The sequence below is a fragment of the Calliphora vicina genome, chromosome 2 (assembly GCF_958450345.1).
Source record: "Calliphora vicina chromosome 2, idCalVici1.1, whole genome shotgun sequence".
Taxonomy (NCBI): Eukaryota; Metazoa; Arthropoda; class Insecta; order Diptera; family Calliphoridae; genus Calliphora; species Calliphora vicina.
This window is the reverse complement of record NC_088781.1, coordinates 125,555,301-125,575,339: the sequence shown is the minus strand read 5'-3', so window position 1 is coordinate 125,575,339 and position 20,039 is coordinate 125,555,301. Positions and strand designations below refer to the sequence as shown.

At 33.5% G+C, this 20,039-nt stretch overlaps 1 protein-coding gene across 1 annotated transcript; it reads left to right on the top strand.

Annotated features, from left to right (window-relative positions):
• Positions 1–490: 490 nt before the first annotated feature.
• On the top strand, positions 491–15,614 carry LOC135951522 (uncharacterized). Its single transcript, XM_065501185.1, has 3 exons — positions 491–1,363; positions 11,132–11,855; positions 12,898–15,614. The coding sequence occupies exons 1-3, from the start codon at positions 506–508 to the stop codon at positions 15,219–15,221; spliced, it is 3,906 nt and encodes a 1,301-aa protein (XP_065357257.1). The 5' UTR covers positions 491–505; the 3' UTR covers positions 15,222–15,614.
• The last annotated feature ends 4,425 nt before the right edge of the window (positions 15,615–20,039 follow it).

Here is a 20,039-nt window from a genome sequence, read left to right as displayed (position 1 = left end):
AATTTATTTCCCATATTTACTTCCTATTTACAAATAAATGTTAGCACACACTTCCCTAAAAACCCAGACTTGATTATGTAAACAAATAAATAATAAAACAAATATAAACAAATAAACTATAACAATACTTTAATACTTTTGCTCTACATATTTACATAATTATTAAATAAATAATATCAAATAACTATGAAAAATATTTGCACAATAAAACAAGTGGAGCAAATAGAAAAAGCAAATGAAAACCTACAAAAAAGAAACTTAAAAATAAACGTATTTGCTATATAAAATTTAATTAATTATTTGCTTTATTATTAACTAAAAATATTTTCCTTTTTTTTTTCTTTGCAGAATCTTTTAATAAAATTTAACAAAAATATGACAACTCTAAACTATAAATACAACTCTAGCAGTATTAATTTAAGCTAAGTTACGAACCCACTAAAGTAATTCGTTCAACAGATATCTAGCTTTCCTCCTTAACACTTCCTAACTAGTGGCAAAAGTAATGTTTGGTCTTTTGAATACCACACAAATCTATGGCATACAACAACAACAACATCCAGAACATGAATCACAGCTACAATTAAATTCCCCCTTAGCCACGATCACAACCACCTCACAAACATCATTAAATCATCAAACCAAACAAGCCCACCGTAGAACTAATTCTTCCGTTTCGGATAACGGCAATAGATTTTTTGCCTCTTTAGCCTCTAAAAATCCCACAAATTTTATAGAGAAATTTCTGAAAACCGATCTTCTAAGTACCTATGATAACATAAAGAATTATCGTAATTATTCCTCAACATCGCCCAATCAATCAAACGCAACCAATAAACGTAATTCAGATCCTTTATATGCTGAGAGTAGTAGTGGCAAATTGTCTACTTTCAATTGTTTGCATGGCAGTTATCGTCATAGTTTTGATGGTGAATTCTATGATCGTGTAAAAGTCAATAATAGCCACAATAGCAAGGATTCAATTAACTCAGATTTGCCTAAAACGGCTGAAATGACTATTAAGTGTTCCAAGAATTTATTAGCTGTTGAACCAGTCGAACAGGGCCCGGCCACTTTACAAAACTATCAGAAGATACCAGAAAGTGAACATGACTTATTGGTGGACTCGTTAGTGGTGTCGAGTGGTGCCAGTTCGGGTGAGTTTAATAGCAGCAGTGATGCTACGACCACAACAACTGGCAATACCAGCAGCAATAGTATCTCATCGTCGTTGTCTTCATCGAATCTTTATAAAAGACTTTCTTTTGGCGGTCGCAATTCACAGAATACGAAGCAGGAGAAAAATGGAGAGAATAGTGCGCAGGCGCAACAGCAGCTGCAACAACAACAACAACAAGATGGGGTAAGTAGGTGTATTAATGTGTAGCAAATAAAAATTGCTGTGATGCTGTAAAAGTCAGAATCATAGTTAATGGAACCCGAACAGGAATAAAAATCGCAATAAATAACTGTTCAAATTACAACAGAGAAGAAAGTTCATTCCATGTTATTGTAATTTATGCTCCATCTTCTCTTTATGCCGACCACTGCTTTCAATTAGTCGTCGGCACTCGTAGCAACCAGGTGCCGAATATAAACCGTTTTTGACCTGTAAACAACACAAATTTAAACGAAGTTTTGATGAAATAAGTAATAAAAATCTCAATAATGAATCGTTATAGGTAGTAAAGTCGATATAGCCATGTCTGTCTGTTGCAGCGACAGCGACTACTTCAATTTGTTCACCTATTTTTCAACCAAATTTTTTTTCATATTTTCGTTAGAAGAGTATATATAAGTTTGTCATTCCGTTTGTAATTTCTACATTCATTTCCGACCCTATAAAGTATATATATTCTGGATCCTTATAGATAGCGGAGTCGATTAAGCCATGTCCGCCTGTCTGTTTGTTGAAATCAATTTTCTGAAGACCCCTGATATCTTCGGGATCCAAATCTTTAATAATTCTGTCAGACATGCTTTCGAGAATATGAGATATGAGGAAAAAACCAAGACAACCTCGATTTTTGACTTATTTTTGACCTGTATCTGGATTATTAAGACATTAATATACACAATATGGATATCTAATGTTAGATATTTCAAAGACATTTGCAACGACGTATAGTAAGTTGGAACTACAATGGGTCAAATCGGAAAAAAAAATTTTTAACCCGAATTTTTTTTCAAAATTTTTTTCAAATTTAAAAAAAAAAATTTTAAATTTAAAAAAAAATAAAAATTTAAAATAACAATCGAAAATTTTTTTTCCAAAAAATGAAAAAAACAACTGGAAAAAAAATTAAATTTTGTTTACCTAAAAATATTTCAAATTTTGAAGTATAATTTGGTGAAGGGTATATAAGATTCGGCACAGCCGAATATAGCACTCTTACTTGTTTTTTTTTTCAATTAAATTTTTTTTTTAATATTAAGCGAAAAAAAGCTTTTGGTGAAAAAAAAAATCGGGTTAAAAAATGTTTTTTCCGATTTTGACACATTGTAGGTCCAACTGTTCCAAAGTGAAGCGTATCCCAGAGAGAGCGTTCTGTACAATCGAAACAAATAGTAGTCAGATGGGGCACGGTCTGGACTATAAAGCGGATGAGGCAAATCTTCACAACCACTTCATTCTAAATAGTTTTTAACAGGTATTGCATAATGTGGCCTACGTTGTCATGATGGAATATTACGGTTTCATGTCTGACCGCATATTCTTTGAGTTTTTCGGACAATGTTCGCTTCAAACGAATCAGTTGCGTTCGGTACTGGTATGGTCCGATTTTAGCAGCTCATAATAGGTTAGATTTCATGGACAGCGACTCGTCAAGCAGCTCACTTGGGTTCAATCAAAATTGATCCCATTTTGATACCCAAGGGGTAAACAGCAGGGTATATATAATACGTCCGTTGTCTCCTAGTTAAACCAACCAGATTCTCTGATAAAAGAGTAGCTTCGTCTAAGATTCATTTTTGATAGCTCATAAAAAACATGATAGGAATGGGATTCCGAGGATACGTTCCCTCTGGTTTGTCAGAGCCGGGTATTGGCAGAATAGGTGAGACACAATCTCCTCCTCTTCTTCATTATGACAGCTTCTACAGTAGTCGTTGTACCATAGGCCCAGTCTTCTATCATGTGTCTCAATTATCCTGTAATGAAGGACACGACCATAAGTGGCGTCGTCCTACTAGCGTCATATGCGGACCAAGTCTACCTCGTTGTAACAGAGGAAGCTTCATTGGCCCACCTGTTTTGTGCAGTCTCATATAGTTTCTGCTGTACAGCCATCTTATATTTAGCTTATAATAGATAGAACCTTTTTGCTCCCACCAAATACAGAGAATTACCTTAGCGCCATGAATATTTGGCTTTGGTGTCGATTGGGCAGGTTCGCCGGGCTTCACATACGATCTCTTAAACTTCTGGTTATCGTAATGGATCTATTTTTCTTCATAACACAGTACAACACATGATTTTAGGACTCAATTCTGACAATTGCACGTGAAAGTAGCCCCAAAAATAAGAACTTCTGCATCATTAGTTTTGTCAAGTTGGCTGCCGTAATAATTTAATGACCATACGAATTTTTTTTCCTCAAGGTGGATTTTTATCACTTTTTCTATATTTTAGCACGGTTATATCTCGTATACCGTACGGAATATCTCTTTTGTGGCTGAAGCAAAGTAGTAGATATTGAATAGTAGAAAAAAAGTACGGAACATACCTACCCGAAAAAGGTGCACCCAGTGCCTTAAAAATCGCAAAAATCCCCATTTTTGAAATTTTTTAACCAATTTTTCACCTTTTTTGCTCAATAACTGGATTACAAATCCAATTATGGACCGCTCACCATGAAATTAGGTCGTGTGATTTGTGTCTATATGAAAGTTATTTATCATGAATTTTGTATGTATACCATAATTTTTAACAGATTTATTCACTTTAAAGTGATTTTCGGAAGCGGGTCTTATATGGGAGCTATGAATAATTATAGACCGATCATAATAAAATTTTTTGACATGAATTTTATATATATAAAACTTATTTTGAGCGAAATTTGTGTAGATACATATATAAATTAAATATTTATGACCGATAAAGTCCAATTTCGGGAGGGCATTTGTATGGGGGCTAGGTGAAATAATGAACCGATTTCAGCCAATTTCAACAGGCTTCGTTCTTGGGCCGAACAAATTATATGTACCAAATTTTTTTATGATGGGTCTATAATTAGTCATAGCTCCCATATAAGACCCGCTTCCGAAAATCACTTTAAAGTGATCAAATCTGTTAAAAATGATGGTATACATACAAAATTAATGATAAATTACTTTCATATAAACACAAATCACACGACCTAATTTCATGGTGATCGGTCCATAATTGGATTTGTAATCCAGTTATTGAGCAAAAAAGATGAAAAATTGGGTAAAAAAATATCAAAAATGGGCATTTTTGCGATTTTTAAGGCACTGGGTGCACTTTTTTCGGGTAGGTATGTTCCGTACTTTTTTTCTACTATTCAATATCTACTACTTTGCTTCAGCCACAAAAGAGATATTCCGTACGATATACGAGATATAACCGTGCTAAAATATAGAAAAAGTGATAAAAATCCACCTTGAGGAAAAAAAATTCGTATGGTCATTAAATTATTACGGCAACCAACTTGACAAAACTAATGATGCAGAAGTTCTTATCCTTGGGGCTACTTTCACGTGCAATTGTCAGAATTGAGTCCCAAAGCAATGAACTGAAAAATGTTGTACTGTGTAAGTAATGTTTCGGTACAAAAATTATTTTGTTTTATAACGTTCAAGCATCATTTCGTACATGCAAAATCGTCTTTCAAGCTCTCTCGGCTTCAATTCATATGGTAACCAATTTCCCTGCTTTTGGATGAATCCTGCTGCTCGCAAACGTTTTGTTCTCTTGTTGAGTTTTGGTGTCGATTCGGCTGGTATGCCGGTCTCTTACGCTTCGGGTTATTGTAATGGATCCATTTTTCATCGCAAGTAATGATTCGGTGCAAAAATTATTTTCTTTTATAACGTTCAAGCATTATTTTGGACATGCAAAATCGTATTTCAAGGTCTCTCGGATTCAATTTGTTTGGTAAGCAATTTCCCTGCCTTTGGATGATTCCTGCTGCTAGCAATCGTTTTGAGATTCATGTTGAGGAGTTCCCAATGATTTTACAAGCTCTTGTGGAGTAATGCCTCCAATTCTTGGTCTTCAAACTTTTTTGGCTGGCCAGGGCGATCTTTGTCTTCCATGTCTAAATCACCACTTCTGAACTGAACAAACCATCTCTTGCACGTTGAACCGATGCAACACATTCACCTGAAGCTTTGGTGAGGAGTGGGTGTTCTTCAGGGATACTTTTTTTTCAAATTAAAGAAGTAAAGCAAAACTTCCCGCATATGACGCTTTGTTGGTCCAACCCCATAAAAAAATTCGGACCGCTAGTGGCTCAAAATCATTAAAATTTATTTTTTTCACTAAGAATTCACTAAGTTTCCAATTTGTTATGTGGGGTATATACGATTCGGCACAACTGAATATAGCTCTCTTACTTGTTTTTCCCTTTTAAATATTGACAAAGATTAAAAGCTACTAAACTGACTAACAGCTAGAATAATAATGTCAATGACTTTTACTAAATAGATATGGCTATATCACAATCAAATTCATAAACTTATCTGATCCGCCTATTAAAGGTTTATTAAAAATATGTAGTGTTATTATTTAATCCTCTATAAAAGTGATGAAATTGAACTTTTTCCCAAAGCCAGTTAATTAAATAACAATATTATCTAAATAAAAAAATAATAAAATTGGATTTCAATGACAAAACTGGTGTTATTCCATAAAAGATAAGGAATAAGGGTTTTCCTCAACATCAGCACTAACACTTTTAAGGTTTAAATTATTGTCATAAATTATTTTTTGTTTATTTACCTTTTTATTATATTTATTTTGTTCGCTCTCTCTCAAGTTATCTCTGCCTTATTAAATTATTAACAAAACAAAAAAATTATCATTAATTATGGTTTCAACAATATATTAATAACAGGTGTTTGTTGGCTGATTGCAATTAAAATAAATAAATATCGAATATTTATTAAGAGTTTTGTTTTGCCAAAAAAAAATAAGCAATTTATATTAAATAAAATTTGCATATTTTGTTATTGATTAATAGCTGATTAAATAATTAATGAAAACAATTTGTTAGATTTATTAATTAACATAAAATTCATAAAAGAAACTAGAATTTTGTGAAATATTTTTGAAATTTACCGTTTAATTGTCAAATAATGAGACTTTAATTATATTTAACAAATATAATTTATTGGAATTTATTTCAAAATAACATTTGCCAAGTATTTTGGATATATTAGGTTGGCATTATATGTGATCTTATCTGAATTAAATGTTAAGAAATGATTTTAAAGTCAACTGGGTATCCAAAAATCGAATATAATTTATTTGAATTTACCCTTTATGGTAGAAACTCTACCAGCTGGGGAATAGTTAACGTTCCGGAACGATAAAGTTTCCAGTTGTTCCTTTCTAGATGCATTATTATTATAATCACAATGTGAAGCATTCAAAGCATTCTTTTTATGAATCCCCCCTTTCTGATGGTCCCATTTTGTGATTTTAATAAAGCATTTTATCTCCACATTTAATAGATGGGAAAGACCATGCAAAACTAATGTCTGAGGTTAGAACAATTATAGAAATCATGGTTCGGTAAGAGATAAATTTCCTTACAATATTTGTATAGTTAAAAAATTTGAATGTTTTCAACAGATATGCCGATTAGCCTAGAGAATTACTTCATATTAGGTATGAAAAGTAAAAGCTAATGAGTGCTACAGCAATCCCGGCGCACCTATCCAACACTAGTGAATGCCTCCGCAAATATAAAATGTTTGCAACATAATTCGGTACTAGTTCGTTTAACAGAATTGACACAAATTCCCACAAAAGAAGACTTATACCAAGTGATTCAAAACCTGCCTTAACTATAAACATTAATCACATCTTTAAATACATAGAATGATCATGGATCATGGCTAATAAGATGATATTCAGACAGATGTTATCTGGGGAATCGTTTGATATCTTTAAAAACTTCCTTCATAAAGTTTCTGACATCTGCCGAGTTTCTAGTCTGGATAAGATCCATGTAGAACAGATCAAGCCCTGATTGTTATTGGGACTTATGTTTAGTTTAAATATTATTTAATCAGCCTGTCATAGACAACACACATGCAACTTATTATTGTTAATTGACGTATTGTCAGGACAATGGACAGTCGGTACAATTATCGCTGCTGGTCAGCCCTAAATTTTAATATATACAGGATACTTTGAAAACAATCTGGGCCTGGACCTAAATAGGATAATATGAATTTGTAGATGCTCTATTTCTTAGAATCATCGATTATCTGGGTCTAAGATACGATGTGTGTCCCCGATATCAGTTCTACTTTTTGTATATTTGATTTTGCTCTTTGTGAAAGATATTAGTTGATCATTATTTATTTTCATTTTAATAAAATATCAGATCTCATTATCTGAAGACTGTTGTCTTCTCATTGTAATTCAGTTATTGTCTTAACAGAAAATAATCATTGAAATGTTCCTTTTGGCATTCAGAGATCTTTATTTCCATATATTCAGACTGATTCTCCTCTTTGTTATGCATTTATTCATGGTAATTTCGAATCAACGACCGATCAGAGCTTATCGATTTAATGATCATGAATATAGAAACATTGAGAAATACACATAGAGCGGAAACTAAAAAAATACTCAAACAGCCACTTAAGTTTTTGACAACTGAGTTAGGTCTTTGACAGGAGAGTTTCCGATCCATGTGTATTTATCGAGTATTTATATTGTCTATTAAATGGAAATATTTATCCTTACAGAATCTAAAGCATAAAATGTTCAAAGTAAGTGTCGAAAGTTAGAGACCCAAAACAAAATAATGGATAAATACAGTTTAAAATTACTAAAGTCATTAAATTTGCATAATCAGCCAGGATACTTTATATTTTTATAATAGGATATGTGAAATATTCACACTTGAGTCCTTAACTTAAGTCTCTTTAAGATACCTATAAAATAGAGACTGGATAAAGGAGAACATTTAGAGTCTTTAACGAATCTATTTCGATGCACGAATCAAGTCATTTACACTCTTGATGTCTTGAATTGTCTCGCTATTTTCACTGTTGATATAAATCACCATTAGCTCCGTTAAGTTGTGAAAGAAGCTATCTAGAGTCTTGAATTTCAATCAGCCAGGATTGTGCTGTAGTAGAGAGGGTGTATGGAATTTTGCTCATCTCCTTCCCTGCAACATCTTCTGCAAAATTCATTATATGAACGATTTAATCTACCAGCATGAATCCCGAACTAACAAAAAGTGACCACAGATGATCGGGAATTAGAGCTATCAGATGTAGTCTCATTTACATCGTAATGTATGCTAAAATTTCAAAGTTATTAGACCCAACATGTTGCCGTAAAATATCTCAGTAGGTCATAAGGTCTAGACCCAGATATCTCACCAAGGTTAGTTAATATGTAGTTGACCAGCAATCTGTACCTATTGATACTCGGCGCTGGGCATTCGCAGATTCCCTATCCTTGCAGCTACGACAATGGTCGTTAAATGGGAGTCCAAAGAGACTTGCATGCTCGCCTAGCATCCAGTTCTCAATTAATACTTTGAGTTTGCTATCAGTCAGTATTGGGCTGTGGTGGTGGTTTACCATTTTCTCCTCTCTCTTATTATGACTACTTCTTCAGAAGTTCTTATAGCTTCTTATATGGAATTTAAAATCCCAGCATGAATCCCGGAGTCACAATCAGTGCCTGCAGTTGATAGGGCAGAATATTCAGTAAAGCCATCGACGACTCTCAATCATATGCCTCATTGCTGTCGCATAGGTAATCTCAAAGGACAATTTTGTACGGAGCGAAGAAACTCCTTCCAAGATCACAATGACCCGGTGTATAATATAATCAAGCTTTTTTTTTTTTTTTTTTAAAAACAAACACAAACTGCGAAGCTTTTTGCTTGTCTGCAGAAACACCCAGAGTCTCTTGCAGGAATCGAACCCGCAACCCTTGGATTGATAGTCAAGTACACTATCGTCTAGTCTATTGGGGCACCCGATAGATGGCGAGATATTGTGGCATTTAAAATTTCAAAGCTGCCTCACCGCCGGTATATTTTCAAATATTCTTCCCGTATATCCCGTATTAAAACCTCAGCCAAAACCAGCAGACATTTTTAGCTTAAACAAATTTTTTTTTGCCTCCAAGCTTTAAATTCTGTTTATGTTATTCTTTCAATCTAGAGATTTTGTCAAAATCAGTATTACTCCCTTAACCTACAAATTTTAGAGAAAGCTTTTCAATTTGAATAGGTCATAAAAGTTTGTTTATTAGAATTAGTCCTTGTCTTTTTTATTTTCAAGCAATATTGGAATGTATATGAGAAAATGTATGCTAAGAAGGCCACTTATAGTTGGCGCTTTACTTTGTAGGTTAAGTATTCGATATATGAAGTGGTAAAAATAACATTTTCATTTTCAGTTTATCACTGATTATAGTTTATTAACAATTGTATTATCAATTTATAGTTAAATCAAATCGTAAAGCAATAATCATTTAGCAATAAATCAATGTACAGTTTAATGTTCTTATTTTACAAAAAAGAAAAACTTTATCAAATCACCACTCATATAAATCGAAATCTGATAAAGAAACGTTTTAACTATATTACGAAATTTATGGCGAGATTGTTATCGCTATTGAAAATGTAATTGAAGTGATTTCGACACTTAAAAATGTCTTAAACAAGATTAGCAAATATATTGAAAGTGAAGAAGGCATATTAATTTAAGGAAAGATAAAGAAAATTTCAATTGAAATTAAAGTACAGTGCTACATGCATTTAAAGAAGAGATCACGACAATAATTTAGCTTAAGCTGTCATTCTATGTTGAATGACACAAATAAGATGTCATTCTATATTGAATGGCACAACTAACAAGAAGAAGCTTCAGAGTTGCATTTAAATAACACAGGGTTGCATTACAGTGTAGCGGGTTACATTACTATAGAAGTTAGTATTACAAACTGACAACTTAAATATTTGGTCAATTCACAAGGTCTCTTATCAGTCATATTGTCATAATGTCTTAATATATCTCGACTCGGCAGTTCGGCTTAACCGACACTTAGGCATTCGGCGAAGGTCTCTACTGGTTGGTTACGATAACACAATAAACATGGCATACAGAGTACTATTATTTTAGGACACTTTTTACTTGAAAAACAATAAAAACCATTGTGAAATATTAGGACATTATGACAATATGACATGATAAGAGACCTTGTGAATTGACCAATTGTTTTAATGTAATGTTTTATAATTTTCTCTTTAAACTTTTCTCCCTTAAAATGTTATTATTTCTCTAAACTACCCACAGCCATGTGCTTTCAACATATAATACTTAAAACCTAAGGGATTTTCCCAGCAAATACTATTATCAATTATATGCTAACATATGTTTAAAGTTAGTTGCCTAGGTGTCTGCCATTTACCCCCATATTAACTATTAACCAACCGGGTAAAGTTATAAATCCAAAACAAACTATGATAAAATGTATATTTTAGCTAGAACTGTATGGAAAAACATGACTAAATTATAACAAATACAAGTTAAAGATAAGAGCAGTCAGTACCCCACCACAGTATATGGCTATGGAAACCCCGCTATACTAAATTTATTTTTATTTTTTTTGCAATATCAACTAAAGGCTAAAATCCAAGTAACTTCTGCGTGAATAACAAACATTTTGCAATTCAGTTATCAACATAACGTCAATGGAAAAAGGTTGAAATTTAAAATTCGTAACAACTTTTGTATAACAAACCAAAATAAAAATCAATATCTTTAAACAAAGTCATACAAACAAAGAATAGATAACAAACTGAAGAGAAAAAAAAACGTAAAAATAAACATTAAAATTATATCAATTAAAAAACAATTAAAATTCCTAAATTAAATGTTTTCTTATAACACTTGCTTACAGGTTACTGATAACTCTATAACACTCAATCTATCGTCATCAATAATACCCTGTTTGAAAGTAATCGATCTACAGCGCAGCAGCTCATCAACTTCATCCTCTGGAGATTTTCTCAGCAAACGAGAGCGTAAAAAAGGTGCCATGACACCGCAACCGGAAAAGACGCCACTGGCAAATCTACTCTCACCCTCATCCACATCCTCAGCACCGCATACACCCAATAGCTCAGCCCTTACACCCGAAAAGGCTCAAAGACGTAAACTACTGCAAATGCTGTCCAATTATGACCAACAAAATAAACTCTTGCAACGTGAATTGGCCAAAGAGAAGCGTAGACGTACCGAGGAATTGGCCTGTGTAGTGAAGTCATTATTGTGTTTTGAATCAAAATTGAAAACCGATATGAAATCGGTTAATCAACGTATGCAGGAGAAAGATGGTGAAATTTGCCGTTTGGTTAGACAGAATAGAGCTTTGCGCAAGAAATTGTCTAAGCTGCAGGAGGAGGCGAGAGAGTGTGCCCAGGATGAGGGTGTGGTGGAGGATGGTGATAATGAAGATGGTGATAAGGAGACAAAAGATTTACTCGAAGACTGTTTAGTTTTGGAAGCCTTACAATGCATCAATTGCAGCAAGCAATTCTATGACATTGAAGTAACAGACAACTGCACACAGACAGGAGTGGGAAGCGGCTCCCTGAAGGATGGTAATGGCAGTAGGAATAATGGTGAGTTTAATATATATATTTCTATATTATGGCCATAATCAGTTAAACCGTTCAATATAGTAAATGATTCAATGTACTTCAATAAAACCGTAGAATTTACTTCTCGAAGTTCTAAACATTTAAATTTGAATTAATCACCTCTATCGGCAATAACATGTGAAATGTTGTTCCCATGAAATATCCATTTCCCTCGAAGGGGAAATTGTTATCGTGATATTCCCATGAACTTTTCATTCACAATAGTTGATTTTGTTCTAACAGCTGTTTATTGTTTCCAAATTTACATCTAAAAATTTCACAACATGGGGAATTTTTTCACGTGAACAAAGTTGACGAACGAGAAATGGGAAAAGGGAACATATTTCATGTGAAATATTGATTCGCGATAGGTGTGAATATTTCATTTAACGTGTATAAATCGTCCTTTTATCCCTTACAGTTTTTCAAAAATTATTCAAAAATATCGCAAAAGATATACATATCTCCCATTTTATAACAGTTCCTGAAGGTTTCTCTATTGTGAGACTTCATTGGATGAAATTGCTCCTTTGAACTTATATGATTTCCCTCTTCTTTCTAGCCTTTTTCCTACTGTGGAAGGTTCTCTTTTCTTGGCTTATGTAAACGTAACTTATGTTAGGATATGGATTAACTTTGATTTATTCAAACAACTGAAGACCAATTTCATCTCAAGTGAACTTACAAACTCTTCTTTAATTTTCGATCTTCGACCAAAGAGTTTCATTCCTTCCACAAACTGACGAATATCCATAAATTTTCGCTCTTCGACCAAAAGATTTCTTTCATTGTATTCTTACGGAAAACACTTGCCAACCATTCCGTTTTCTTTGCTGTTAAATTTCCATTCAACTTGGCTGTTTATAAATATTTGTCGCTCCTTATCTTGAAAGTGAACTAAATATCCTTTTGGTCGGAGTACAGGGAGCCTCATTGATAATAATATCTAGAACCTTCCTTTTTTTCTCTTTTGTTGACACAATAAAAACTTTTCTTAACATTTTTCCCTCTCTCCTCTTTCCAGATGATCCCACAACTGAACTCGGCTCTTCGAGTGATGATACCGTCTCATCATCGTTTTTCGGAGCCAGACGCAGTGTACGCTATACCAGCAAACGAACCTCGGGCACATTTCGTGATTATATGCGCTCCCGAGCCATGAACATCGACGGTCCAGCCTTGGAAGGCGACCTCAATTCCGAAGAATATCCCAGCACCATAAGTCGTGACGATTCTCAGACGAGCTATGAAAAACTCAACATCTACTCGAGGACCATGGAACGCATGCATGGTGTGAAGAGCGAAAGTGAACGTGATTCGGAGCACAGTGGTTTGGACACCTCATCCTCGGTGACACGTTCTAACTCACGAGCCAGTACAAAAAGTTCCAAGAGCACCATTAGTACGGCCACCAGCAAAGCCAGCGATATGAGTCAGAATCTGGAAGAGGATGATGGCATATTCTCACCCACCCAGGATGAAGACTATGAGGAGGAAATGGAGGGTAAATTAAAAATAGTGAGAGGACGTGCTATGGAAGCGTTTTCGGAAGCTTCGCCCAAACAAATCTACGAAACCTCAACAGATGATTGGTATGCTAGTGCTTCGGATCAGGAGGAAATTCCGGGTTCGGTGGGTGCCAAATCCTATGGCCAGGGTGCTGTTAATCCCGTGCTAGAGTGTGTCAATCAGATACTGTTACAGCAGAGTATGGAAGGTGTAGAAGAAAGATCTCAAACTCCCAAAAATTCTACCACACTACCCAGACGCAGTTCATTAAGTGATAGACGCAATCAAAGAAGCAATAGTCGAGCTAGTGATGGTGCTACACCCAATTCCCGTAATGGTACTTTAACACGCAAACGTGTGCATTTCTCCACTAAAAACAGTATGGTGCATGTGCCGCGCAACGATGAAACCGAAGAAGATGAGGAAGATGGCGTTTCCGAACTTAAAACCACAAATATGATCTCAAATTATCAGGGTATGACGGCCTATATAACACATTCACCAGCCTTGGATGTTAGCAATCAAGCCGAACGTTTGGAAACATTTAACTATGAAAGTATTTACAGTAATGAGTATGAACCCATAGGCTCAGAGTTAAACTCCTCTAATTTATATGTGGATATGGATTTAACTAATAAAACTGCAAGCAACTCGACAGAGATTGCCAGCAAAACAAACAAATTGCCACCAGCCTTGCCACCTAAACCAGCTAATTTGTTAAAATTTAAAAAATCTTTGCAACAACTTGATGAATCACCCGATGAGCTGATAGAGGCCCACAATACCGAGGTCATGGTGGAGCCTGATTATTGTTCCATATCCGAGGTGAATGTAGGCATTACCAGTGTGCAAATAAGGGCTGATATACATAGAGCTCCCTTGTCGGAACGTGATTTAGAATCGGTGATAGAACAGGAAAATGATTTAGATGCGGCAACGGTTGTGTCTGAGGCCGCCTCACAAAAGACTGAAGAAATTGAAGAGATTTTTGCTGATATACCAAAGTTACCCAATGTGGCTGCCATTATAGCTCCTAAATCGTCATTGAAACAAAATGATTATTTAATAATGACACCCAAAACTGAAGCAACTAAACTGGGTATTATGGGCCTAATGCCCCCTAATGCCACTAGTTCGCCTAATGCTACACTAAAACTACATACAAACACAACCACCAAACCAGATCGAAACTCTTTGAAATTGAATTTAACGCCCATTAATGGCATACTCACCAACTCCTTAAAGCCTGCCAAAGTGGATACCTGCTCTTTAAGACCCCAAATCAGTTCGGCCAATTACCAACAGCAATATAAACGTAAACACATGCCAAATATCTTACAAGAAATCAATAAAAGATTAAGTTTACCCAATTCTCCCCTAACGCCCACAACACCCAAATCCTCTTTATATGGCAAATCCACAAATGAAAACGAATCTCTGACGAGTTTGCCTCTACAGGCCGAATTCGATTGGTATAATTTGGATGCCGAATATGGCAAAAACTCGCAATCTGATTTACCCAAGGTCAATGAAACTCTCAATACTGTTATGCCCACCCTATTGGCCGATATCAAAGAAGATGGTGAAAGTTTGTTAACCACGGCCGATGAATACAATTTGGATGAGGAGTATAGCAATGAACTGGAGCAAGAAACCATATCCAACAAATTATACATTGATTCCGAGACATTGTGTGAAGCCATTAATCCCTCCAACAACAAGGCTAAGAAAATCCGAAAGAATTTAGCCAATTTTGAGAAATTTATTGAGAATACTTCACTGACCAGCAAACCTATGCCCACAAAACGTAAAATCTATTTTGCTGGACCATTTGTGTGATAAATAAAGAGAGAAAGAAAAAAATTTGCAAAATTTTTTTTTGTTTTTTTTTTTACTAAAATAAAAGAAATATTATTTACTTGATTATTTTATAGCATTTTTTTGTTATTATTTTATAGAATATTTTATAATCATTATTGCTCCTGAAACTTTTTTAATTTTAAATAATTTTATTTTACTTAATTAACAAACACACATCTTCCTAGTATTTCTGAAATTTATGGAATACCCTAAACAAAAACACTTATTATTTTATTTTCTTAGTAGTAAGAAACCAAAATTTGTATACTACTTTAGTTTAAACTAAGAAAATATTAGACAAATTAAATAAAATTGTATTAATAAAACAAGCAAACAAATTATATTATAATAAAACTATTCAAACAATTTAAATTTGTTAACGGTTTTTTTTATTTGGGAAGTAGTTTCCTACTAGGTTTGTTATGAAACGCCCTGTTAGTAGAGACCAAAACCAAATTGTAATAGATTAAATAAGTTTGATTAACAGGGCAATTCAGTTGAAAATATCTACAATATAATTTTTTTACCCTTCACCTTCGTGAGAAGGGTATATATAAGTTTGTCATTCCGTTTGTAATTTTCACAATATAATTTTCCGACCCTATAAAGTATATATATTCTGGATCCTTATAGATAGCGGAGTCGATTAAGCCATGGCCGTCAGTCTGTTGAAATCAATTTTCTGAAGACCCAAGGTATCTTCGGGATCCAAATCTTCAATAATTCTGTCAGACATGCTTTCGAGAAGTTTCCTGTTTAAAATCAGCAAAATCGGTCCACAAATGGCTGAGATATGAGGAAAAAACCAGGACAACCTCGATTTTTGACCTATATCTGAATTACTAAGTCATTAATATAGACAATATGGATATCTAATGATAGATATTTCAAAGACCTTTGCAACGACGTATATAAGACCATAGTGTTGGACCTACAATGGGTCAAAATCGGAAAAAATATTTTTTAACCCGAATTTTTTTTTTTACCGAATAAAATTTTAAAAAATTAAAAAACATTTTTTTAAAATTTAAAAAAATAATAAAAAACTTTTTAAAATTTAAAAAAATAAAATAACTTTGGAAAAAAAAAATAATTTTGTTTACCTAGAAATATTTAAAATTCGTATTTTGAAGTATAATTTGGTGAAGGGTATATAAGATTCGGCACAGCCGAATATAGCTCTGTTAATTGTTGAATCCGCCTTTTATAGGCCTAACAAGAAGTATTTAAATCTCTAACAAAAAAGCCTTCATGGACAAATGGCACTCATCTTAGCGGTGTGGTAGATCTGATCTACGGAGCATTGATCGGGTTTGACTCTGCACAAGTGATTTGCGATGGTTTTTGCAGTTTTACAATATACTTTTCAGGGACTTTCTTGAAATTGTCCTTTACCAATGACACTTTCAATTCCCTTTGAATATTTTCATTTGTTATATACTATGGCGCTGCCGTCATGGTCCTAAGAATTTTAGATTGGGCCCTCTATATAAGATCAATACTGGTGTTGCCAGCCATTACCCATAATTGAATTCCCTACGTCCAAATTGGTTTTTAAATGGTCTTATACAGGATGACTTTGTATTCAAGGCTTAATTTTTGATTAAACAATGAGAGCTAAAGGTTTTTAGATTTATCTGAAGTCTCCATGTAAGCTGTCTATCTCCACAAAGGGAACGTACTAAGGACCCAAGTGAGCTGCACTAGACGAAGATTTTGACGGCTGCCTTATTATCTAAGTCGTCTATCTAGATGAATACCAAGGTATGTGACATAATCAGACTGCAGTATATTATCATTTCCTCTCCTTAGAGATATAGTTTCACAAGTTTTTTAACCATGTCTACACACGTATGAGGCAATTTTCCAGTATGAGGCAATTTTCCAGTCGACTAGTTGCTATAAGCGGGTTTTCAAGTGAGCTAATAATGTCGGTATCATCAGAAAATGTAGAAATTGTTAATTTATCGCACTTAGGTGTAAATTAAATACAACGTAGGTTCTAGTACACTTTCCTGTAGAACTCCAGCTCTAATCTTGTATTCTCTCGACACATAATCATTGTACTTAATTCTGAAATTAAGACTCTAGAAATTTATGAGTATACTAGCTGACCCGGTGCGCTTCGCCACCCCAATTAGAAGAAAGAAATAGTACTATCAAGTCTCACTTTGTGAATCTAATTGTAAATGTCTGATTTCATATTTCTGGGTCCATTATTATAGAAAATGCAAAATGTGTTCCTAATTTTAAATTTTTATGTTTATTATATAAAATATTCAAAAAGTACCATTGCAATAAGGAAATAGTACCATTGATTATCACTTTTAAATTCGCATTCACTAAACCATAACCCGTCAAGCTTGAATTTTAGATTTGTATATCATTTCCTATATTATCAACTAATTTTGTTTCTATAATACTTAAGATTTAATAAATTATCACAAAACCGAAACCGATCGGTTTTTAATTTTATAAACCGAAACCGCGGTTTTGAAATTCTTCGATTTTTTGGAAACTCTAGGTCCATTATTATAGGAAATTCGAAAAAGTACCATTAGAATATATAAAAAGTACCAAAAATCCCCCAATTGTGGTTTCCCACTCACTCGGGTCCATATAAGCTTAATTTCATGGCTTTAGGTTCATTGGTGTAGAAATTACAAAAAGTACCATTCGAATAAAGAAAAAGTACCAAAAAGTCTCCCCTAGAATTCTAACTCACTTAGGACCATGTATGCTTAATTTCATGTTTTTAAGTCCATTGCTGTAGAAAATTCAAAAAAGTACCATTATAATATAGAAAAAGTACTAAAAAGTATATACTTCTGGTTTTCCAGTCACTCGGGTTCATATAAGCTTTATTTCATAATTCTAGGTTCATTGGTGAAGAAATTACAAAAAGTACCATTCGAATAAAGAAAAAGTACCAAAAAGTCTCCCCTTAGAATTCTCACTCACTTAGGACCATATATGCTTAATTTCATGTTTCTAAGTCCATAGTTATAGAAAATTCAAAAAAGTACCATTAGAATATAGAAAAAGTACCAAAAAACCCACACTTATGGTTTTCCACTCACTCGGTTCCATATAAGCTTTATTTCATGTTTCTAGGTTCATTGGTGAAGAAATTACAAAAAGTACCATTCCAATAAAGAAAAAGTACCAAAAAGTCTCCCGCTAGAATTCTCACTCACTTAGGACCATATATGTTTAATTTCATGTTTCTAAGTCCATTATTATAGAAATTTCAAAAAAGTACCATTAGATGAAAAAAAGTACCTATAGTACAGTTCACACAATTTGGTACCTAAATATTATCCCCTATTCCTAACACTAACTTCACTCAAATACATATCAGCTAACTTTAATGTCGATAACTGAAATAATTTAAAATATTAAAAAAGTACCATTAGGAGAAAAGTACCAATTTCCCTTTTCTTACTTGAACACCCTCAAGTTTGAAATTTAAAAATATTCCATTTTGCCAAAATTGTTTATGCTATAGGCATGTATCAAAATATTAAAATCTGTGTTAATGTGCCCAAGAATAAATATGTTTTAAAAAAAGTACCAAACTGTTTACCCGGATTTGGCCCAATATACACCTAGGTACTCGAGTTCCAAATAACACCCTGTTAGTTAATTTTTGTATGAATCCAGGAACCAACGTTAAAAAAAATTATCAAAATTGGCTTAATAATTTCAAATATAATGTATTTTCCCGATTTTATCCCCTTTTTGGTACCTTTTTTATCCCCATTTAGCTGGTACAATTTCATTCAAATAAATTTCTGTAACGTGGTGGGAGCTCATAATAAAATATTCGTATGTCTATGTCAAATTATAGAAAAACATATTTTATGAAAAAGTACCAAAAATTAACACAATTTTTATCCCTTAAAGGTTCGAATTTCCAAAAAGTACCAAACTTATATTTTTTATTTTTTGTTAATTAAAGAATACGATTTAAAATTTGTTTCTATGTTTATTGGTTTAAAAGATACATAGGGTGCAAAAAAAGTACCAAAATACAGTTTTTACCCGTTTTCTCCCCTAAAAGTTTCGAATTTCCAAAAAGTACGAAACACCTGTCAGCTTATTTTTTAAATGGAGTAACATGCTATTTTAAGTTTTTTTGTATCTTTATTAGTTTTGAAGATATAAGGTTACCGAATTTAGCCGTTTTTACCCTTTTTTACCCCATAAACGTTCGAATTTCCAAAAATCCCTTCTTATCGGATCGTTTTGGGGAGGGAGGAACCCACAGTTAAAATTTCGTGATTCTAGCTTCAGCCGTTTGGGCTGTGCGATGATGAATCAGTCAGTCAGTCAGTAACGTTACTCTTTTATATATATAGATAGTGACAGTAAACATTTGATTTTATATACTAGACCTTTATGTAATAAAGATTTCTAATCTCTCCAGTTAAACAATGGTGCCATGATGTTCACGGAAACCAAATTAGTGAACTGGGATAATGTTTTATCATTCAAAAAAGGTATGATATTTTCTAGGAATATTTTCTCGAATAGCATCGACAATCAAGGGAGTAGGCTAATAGGTCTATATGAAGATGGTAGGTTTAAATGTTTACACGGTTTTTTGGATAAATCCTTAGTTTCAAGATCACATTAAACAATATAGATATCACAATTATTGTCACATTTAGTAGGTTTTTAATCATGGAAGGTGTTATTTAATCATAAGCCGATGACTTTTTCATGTTTAATTTATGTTTAATAACTCTATTAACATCATCTGGACTAATAGCGAATTGGTCTGCATTAGCCATT